The sequence below is a fragment of the Eutrigla gurnardus genome (assembly GCF_963514095.1).
Source record: "Eutrigla gurnardus genome assembly, chromosome: 22".
In the NCBI taxonomy this organism is placed as follows: domain Eukaryota; kingdom Metazoa; phylum Chordata; class Actinopteri; order Perciformes; family Triglidae; genus Eutrigla; species Eutrigla gurnardus.
In genome coordinates, this window is record NC_139933.1 from 18,723,281 (window position 1) to 18,731,415 (window position 8,135).

An 8,135-nucleotide genomic window follows, 5' to 3' on the forward strand; every position below is an offset into this window, starting at 1 on the left:
GTGGATTCTGAAAGGTGGACATGCAAAAAGTAAAAAAATTGATGCTGTTAACAGTTTTAAATTGTAATCATTTCAATTCTCTTTCATTTTCAAAAACTGCACATACTCGCATTCTCAGCACACATACTCTTTTTTTAGATACTGGTTAATGTTCTGCATGTGGCTTCTACTTGATTCTTTGATGGTCCAGTTGGTTTATGCATTGGTGAAGCTGGCGATAACACCTTCCCAGAAGCTGGTTTTCGTGCTCACACATAACTGATGTCTCTGGTCTCCATTCAGTCTCCCGTCCTTGGTGTTTTGCTGCAGCTGATGTTCATACAAAAATGTGCTCTCTCCAGGTGTTCAGACAGAGACCGTACGTTGTTGAATAATTTCTTGTGCATCTTTGTGCAGTCACAGCCACGGGGTGATTAATCATTTAAAGGAGTTATGTACAAGATTGAGTGCATCTCTATTGCCTTTCAAAGGCTCTCGACATGGCGGCGGTGCAAACTAGTTATCAGCTGAAACCAGAGTGGTGGCCAGAGCTAGTCAGTGGGGCCACACTCACATGCACTATCGTCAACTAAAAGCACACATGCTATTTCAACAAAGGAGGGGGGAAGCTCGGATAACAACACACAGAGGGAGAGTGACTTCATTCTCTGCTCCTGTAGACATCACTCACATACACTTGCTGAATCAACAAACTCTTTTAAATCACTTCTTAAAACACAATTGTATAGACTTGCTTTCATGTGATGATGCCCGTTTTAACTTTTTATTTTATTTATTTATTTTTTATTGTTGTTATTATTATTATAACTTGACGTTTGCTGCTATATTTATGCTCCTAATCCTGCATCTTTCAGTCAAAACTAAGTTTTACAGGCTACATTTGTATTTATTGGATAATGCCCTTCCTTTCTGGTTCCTCCTCTCCTCCTGCCTAACTTTTCATCAAGCTCCTCCAATCATATTAATCACCAAGGCTGATGTTTTTCCCGTCTCCACACCAAAAATGCACAAGTGGCATTGTTCCAGTAAATGAAACGCCTCGCTGATAGGAGGAAGAGAATCAATCACTGTTAGTTTTTACTAAGCATAGGCAACGTCGAGACGCTGTGACTGTTGTCACTGAAGGAGCTATCTGGAGAATGCTTCAGATCGATAGTGCTGGAACTCAGACATGCACTCCGTCAGCAGTGGGCTGGATGGATGGAAGCATAGCGCGTGTACGCTTGTGCCTGTGTGAACAAGATAGCTCCTGATCCTGCCTCCCCAAAGCATAGAGGCATGAGGCCAGGCATCCTGACTACGATGTAACAACCGTATCCTCCTGGATGTAGATATTCACGTCTTTTTGCTTTCCTGAAACTAACCCGGCAAGCTTGGTTCGGTGCAACTTGATCCCACTTGGTGAAGAAATGAGCTTCGAGCGGCCAAGAGGCATTTGGAGATGTATCACAGAGCTTTATGACCTTGAGGGCGGGTTTTGATGCTTGTGGCCACTGTAAACTCTGCGCGAGCTTGCGTGTGTGTTTGTATTAGCATGACGATTGCGGCTCGTCGAGGTGGAAGTGAGTCTTATTTCTGAGAAGTGTTTGCACCCCGCCGGTGACGCTGATGGAGGACGTGACTGGAACCTCAGTTGGCCACTTTGCACTCTCATTATGCAGGATTTGCTTGGACACTCACACCCAATTGCCTATCATCCTTTCAGCCATACACACAAACACACACACACACATGGCCACCTGCATGACCTGCATGCAGAGCATGCATGCAAAACACAAAAACAAGCTGCTAAGCATATAAAATACAGGTGCACACACATACATACACACATACACACACACACACACACACAAATCACACCCTCATCTTCAAGGGCTGTTATATTTGCCTGAATATTTTTGCCAAACATGCCTCATCTCTGCTTGCCCTCAGTCCCCCAATTCCTCAAATGATCTGCCCCGGCGGCTCTTTGGCGGCGTCTCATCTCCCGTGTCTGCAGTGTCCGCCGCGCATGCTTTAGTAGAATTAATAGAAGTCTCCGAGGCTCATCACAGTGAAATGGGTGCCATGTGTGTGCTGTCTGCCACCCTGTAATCCATGTATAATGCATCCTGTCTTCCCCTCGCTCTGATGTGGCGTAGGTGAAGCGAGTTGTTGCCGAGTATGGCCACGTAGCAAAGGTGTCAGGGTTCAGCCGGCGGGGGTGAGACGCATACTGTACAGTCAATCAAGGAAAATAAGACAGAGGTAGGGAGAAGACAAAACAACGATGTATAATGAGATATGCAAGTACCTGGAGAAATAGACAAAATACCACACATGAGACTTTGTAACACAACCTATTCAGTAATAATAGCAAAAGTAGGCACTGCATGAAAAGTCGGATTTTCGTCCCTGTAAACGCCCGGAAATCTCCCTAATTTTCGGGAGTTAACGACAATTTACAGGCTGCGAACGCCGCGTTCGTCTGTGCCGAAAATGGTCGAAAACGAACCACAGCGAAGGCTCTAATTAGCATATGAATAGCAGCGAAAACCGCGCCTGGCCAGAGATGGCTTGAATATCCTCACTCAGGATTGGATGAAACCACTAGTTTTAAACAAGTATAATCGCTCGTGGTTGGTTGGCAGATCTGGTCATTATAAATGTAAAGCCAACCCACGTTGGCAGATCTGTCAGTATTGGTCAACCTGATGAGTCATTATAAATGTAAACCCCACCCCCGTTGGCAGATGTGTTACTATTGGTCACACTGGGTCTTTTAAACAAGAATAATCACTAGTGATTGGTTAGCAGATCTATCACTATATATATATACACATATATATATATACATATATATATAATATATATATATGTATATTTATACATATATATACACACACATATATTTATTTTTATTTATTTATATATTTATAAATATAAATATGAATGAATTTATTGAGGAAAGGAAAAATTGCCAGGAGGAAGTATTCAAAGAAAGAGCTTTATTTACAACACAACACACAACTGTACAAATTTGCCCACACAACAAACAAATGAACTGGCGACATTCTGTCAGAATTTGGTCAATTTTACAGCCGCCTGCGGTGCGTGGCCCTGTACTTGGGAGTCTTCTCTAATCGCGACTGTAGAGTCGCACAGAGCTCGGTGAGCTCCTGGCTACAAGAGGATGGAGGTCGCACAATCCATCCAGACACCCCGCCAACGACGCCGTCCTCCTCATCAGACATGTGTCTGTGGTGGTGCACTTCCAACGGTCCACTTCATCGCCAGCAAGCACACTCCGTCTCGCTTCCAGCAGCTGTAAAACAATCAATAAAGACAATCAGTACTGCGCGATGCACTGCGCATGGACACAACACATCTATTAATGCACCTGAAAAATAGGTTTAGGTAGGTTTGGTCACATTGACCAAAAACGGATCTAATAAATCTAATAAGTCTTACCCTCTTTCTCCTGGAACGACTCCGAGCTGACCTCTTCACAGCTTCCGCCTGCGATGCGAGATCAGGCTGTGTGTGTCTGAAGCTCTCTGTCTTACAGGCAGCTGGAAAACAATTAAATGAGTGGTATGAATAAGAAAACTTAAGTCACAGTAAAATTAAAACAAGGAAGAAGAAAACAGTAAAAGTTACTTACACACAATGGCGTCACTATCAGCGTCATAGAAATCCGGACTTGCGGACAAAGCTCCGAGCAAGTAAGAGGTCACAGCTTCGTTATGAGGCGAGGTTCGTCTGTGAAAACAAAATGAACAGTTAAGATCGGTATCTACTGTTAACGCATCTATTTCCTTATACAGCAGAATGAAAGCATATTCTTTAAATCGTACCCTTGCTCCGGTTCGTAGCGCCTACAATTCGTCTCCGAGTTGTGAAGACGGCGTACTGCTTCCTGTAAAAGACCAACAACATACACTTAACAAAGCAACTTAACGTTACACTGGTTCCTCTCTCTTGTTCTTTTACAAGGCTACTATGCTACTTTTAGCTTGGACTATTAGCTTTTAAGCTACTTTTAGCTTGGGCTTGCTTTGCTAATTTTAGCTTAGCTAGCAGTCACCGAACATATTCTTACCGCAATCTTGGGATTGTTCGCCCGTCTTCTCTTCTTCGAGTTAACGTTAGTCTCTTTAAGGAAGGACTTCTGTCTTTCAAGGCGTTCCACGGAGAACCTCGTCCACTGCTTACTAACAGAACAGATGGGTTCCATGTCCATAGTTCCACGGTGGTGATGGGGGTGACAGCGACGAAGCCCAGCCACTCCAGCAGTCCTGGGACATCCTCAGAGGCAACAGCAGTCCTGGGACATCCTCAGAGTCTCCAGCAGTCCTGGATATAAGAATTATAACATTTAAACCACATTTTCTTAAGTGAAGCCTCTCAGAGCAGCATTCCTCCTGCCGGTGAACTTCTCCTCATCGTTCCCTCCACTGAATGAGGCGCCCGGTGTCTGCATCCGTCCCTTTAACGGACAACGGTGCACGGCGTTATTAATCACCGTTAGTAAATATATAACCACGGTTTTGTTGCTTTGCAGCTCATGAATCCACGGCATGCTCATAATTCCTTCCTGTATTTCTTTCTCATCCGTTTCTTTGTCGTCTGTGAAATTTCCTCGGAGAACTTTTTCATTTTGCTGCGATGACAAACTGACTATATGCAGCTATTGACTTTCTGGCTAAATGAAATGTTTGTATGTGTTGTTTATGTTCTTCTAAGCTAGTGTGTGCTTTTTGTTGTTATGTATAAATCATGGAAAGGCAATTCCCTTGAAAGAAGAGGGACTCTAGTCCTTCATTATGAGGACTAGAGTCACGTTCACAACAACAATGGTGAATGCAATGAGCACTGAATCGGCGCTTGTTCTCTGATGAAGAGCTCCTCAAACTTCGACTCAGCTCGTATGCAAAGTCGTCCTCTCGTCCTCTGCATCGAGTGGCCGAGAGCGTCATCTATTCACATCAAAGCATAGCTCATTGTCTGCCTTTTCTTTTATCTACCTTTTGTTTCACGCAAGGCTGGTCAAATAAATTAATTCAACCAGCCCGGTACTTTGAAGTTAGCCCACAAAACCTGGGCTCTCTCGCTTTGTTCAGTGCTCACTTTTTGTCATTTGTGGCCACTATGAAAGCCGGTAGCCCTTCACTCACATTGCTGCAGCTTTATCTTTTCAGGCTTTTTTTTAACCATAAAGGGCATTATGCAGTTGTGTGATGTATGTGAGAGAGTATGCATGCCTGCACACCCAAATCCTCTACCCTCTTCAGCCGACATGTTCTTCCAAGCAGTGCGGCATCTAGTTCTTAGACCTAATCTCCACGCTTGCTCTGACTATGGCTGCGGAAACGTCATGTACACCAGAATGTCTATATCAGCTATACAGCTATACAATCCAATAATGCAAGAACAAGTCTAGTCAAGTGGTATTGTGCAACAAAGAAGCTAAACCTACACACAGCAGCCCTCATAAAACACCTGTTAGTTTGAACATCCATGCAGTTACGTCATTTTTGACATTTGATGTGCAGGTTTTCGGATTTCCTTCCGAGAGAGAGGAAGCAAGTCCATTTGCAGATGCAGTGATTTTATTTTGAAATGTGGCAAGCGTAGGGAGGACACAAGACACAACAATATCAAATTGCCTGTGTACAGGAGGGTAGTAGGGCTAACGGAATCCCACTCGTAGCCTACAGACTGCGACAACGCCACCTTGGGACTTTCACCCAAAGATTTAACTCATCAATTGCTTTCAGGACACGCAAGTAAAGTTACTCATTAGGCATGAGACGTGGGTCACTATTAAATAAAATGTATTATTTATTAAAACAACATCCACACAAATTATAAAAGAAGACTATTCAACTGAGGCCCGTTGGTGTGGGGAAGCTAGTGAGGGAAGGGGCCCAAACAAAATATAAGTCACCCGGGAACGTGACAATCACACACTCACACACACTTGTGAATAACCAAAAATCCCAGGGGAGCACAGCACACAGGAAGGGACAGGACACCACCACCCAGATCACCAGCACCACCACCACCGGCCTCTGCAAAGAAAGGAACGAAAATAGTCAAATAAAGAAAGCTAATTATATACAGAAACCAAACTCCACCCGTCCTAATCAAATGAATTATACTAATCAATTAAATCAAATTAACCAAAAATATATCAAAAGTCATGACGGGGTGGTCACAAAAACAAATAAACAAAATAAACCAAGTTAAAATATAAAAAATGAAACTAAACCCATGGGCATGAAGGCACACTTCATAGACACTTCACAGTACAACAGTGATCGTCAACAGCTGCAACGCTGCAGGCGACAGAGCAGCGGCAAAGCTGCGACAGAGCGGCCACTACGGAGCAGACTACACAGCAGACAAAGCAGCAGACAAAGCAGCAGACAAAGTCCGGATCGTGACGTTTATTAGGTCACCCAGCTAGCTCGGCCCGATGGCTGTATCTCATCTAAAGAAACAAAATTAAAACTATTAAAATGGGCCTACAACACCGGTTTCGATTGTCGCCGTAACATACCTTTTGGGCGGGTCAGATACACACACACGTTGAATAGCAGAGGGACCTACGCGGCTACCGGCAGTTTACCTGCAACCATGCTAGCGTTAGCGTCAAGGTATCGATCAAGATCGTGCAGACAGAGAGGACAGTTACCGCCGCAACCCAACGGGACCAGCGCACACCTAGCAGCGGGGCACGTCAGCTCAGCCGCTCTGCAGTACAACATACATGTCCCATAAGAACCAAGAATGAAAACACCTGGCGACGTGGAAACAATGAGCAGCGTGCAGTCTTACCTGCCGAAAGCTGAAACTTCCGGACCGGAGGTGACGCATCAGACAAGAGCGCAAAGAGAAAGCGCCGGGTAGAACTGGCGTATTCATACTACGTTCTGCCTCCAGCGAGTGGCTACCATTGGTGCTCAATTAGTGGCCCAGATGCCAAAGCACTCTGCTGCTACAGAAACAAAAGCAGATGGCCTGAAGCAGCAGCAGTTACAACTTGGTGTAGTGTTTCCACACCTTAAAGGGACAGTGTGAAGGATTTGGTGGATGCAGTCTGCAACTGACTGAATACCCCTGTTACCGTTTTAGGAAACTGTGATACCATGATAGCATGACTTAAGGAGCAACAGAAGTTCAATCAATCAAAGACTTAGTAAAAGAACATCAAACTTACTTCTTTGGAAAAGACGAGAAAAATGTAGCCTGGAAGGCCCCCCCCCAAAATAAATAAATCTTAATTGCTCATATACTGTATGAATGTATTCTGTAGGGGAAAAAAGTGTTGTAATGTGCATTTTTGACCACAGCCGAGGTGCTGAGTCAGCGTGACGTGCTCCCCCTCTTCTGCTTTCATCTAATCACAGTCTGCATCAGTGGGAGCTCTCCTCTGGTCTGGTCTGTCCGAGCTTCAGTATCTCAGGACATTTGCCCCTCCTGTACTTCCTGCTGCTGGGCTGAGAGAGGGAGAACTCCAGAGATCTATTATGTGCGTGTGTATGTGTGTGTGTGTGTGTGTGTGTGTGTGCAACTGTACGCATGTGTGTGTTTTACAGAACCAAAATGAGCCGGGGAGGCAAACGAGTGCCCGAGGGAGACCACCCTGGGAGAAGAGGAGGTGGAGAGAGGACAGGCCGAGGAAAAGTAAGATTAATGATGCTCGGGTAAACGAGTGCTCCTGCTCACTCCAGACTTTAAAGACAGCAGGAGTTAGTTACTGGCTGCCGGTCTGGCAGGGGATGCATTTCTGGCATCTTCCCATAAAAAAAACAGTGAAAGAGCTCCATTGGATCCGAGACTCTCGTCACCCTAGATATATACAGTACACGCCTGATGTCAGTGGAAGCGTTTAAGGTGAGCGACTGACGCCCGAGGACTATTTCTTCTACCGTCTGCCAACCTTGAAGGGACCGTAGGAAGGAGAGCATTTTGTCAGGTTTTAAGAACTTTCTCACAGGTCTCCCGCTGCACATATATCCCACTTAAGTGCAGGGGAGCCTCACTTTGCCAGAATGCTTCAAACCTGCATGCCCATGTAATGTTTCCAGACTGAGAGACGGGGGACAGGGCTCAGTCTGGAGGCCACCAAACTTTAACTGGATTCTTCA

The 8,135-nt window shown here is 44.9% G+C and overlaps 1 protein-coding gene across 9 annotated transcripts; it reads right to left on the minus strand.

Moving 5' to 3' along the window:
* Nucleotides 1-2,967: 2,967 nt before the first annotated feature.
* LOC311033019 (uncharacterized protein) lies at nt 2,968-6,843 on the minus strand. 9 transcript variants are annotated; one of them, XM_084040162.1, is made up of 7 exons: nt 6,823-6,843; nt 5,957-6,053; nt 4,082-4,335; nt 3,837-3,898; nt 3,644-3,741; nt 3,451-3,551; nt 2,968-3,304 (listed from the first exon to the last, which is right to left on the minus strand). In XM_084040162.1, exons 3-7 carry the CDS (start codon nt 4,220-4,222, stop codon nt 3,119-3,121), a joined length of 588 nt encoding a protein of 195 aa, XP_083896288.1. In that variant the 5' UTR covers nt 4,223-4,335; nt 5,957-6,053; nt 6,823-6,843; the 3' UTR covers nt 2,968-3,118. The 9 variants fall into 9 exon arrangements, with proteins under 9 accessions (XP_083896288.1, XP_083896290.1, XP_083896291.1 ...); XM_084040164.1 differs by lacking the exon at nt 5,957-6,053; XM_084040165.1 differs by lacking the exons at nt 5,957-6,053; nt 6,823-6,843 and adding an exon at nt 6,545-6,810.
* Between the last annotated feature and the right edge of the window lie 1,292 nt (nt 6,844-8,135).

What these genes read in the sequence shown, in the direction of transcription:
- LOC311033019 (XM_084040164.1), bottom strand. Translation starts at nt 4,222, where the DNA reads ATGGACATGGAACCCATCTGTTCTGTTAGTAAGCAGTGGACGAGGTTC. An exon ending in CGAACAATCCCAAGATTGCG is followed by an intron (nt 3,899 to 4,081) that starts GTAAGAATATGT and finishes GGTCTTTTACAG; the next exon opens with GAAGCAGTACGCCGTCTTCA. An exon ending in TGATAGTGACGCCATTGTGT is followed by an intron (nt 3,552 to 3,643) that starts GTAAGTAACTTT and finishes ATTGTTTTCCAG; the next exon opens with CTGCCTGTAAGACAGAGAGC.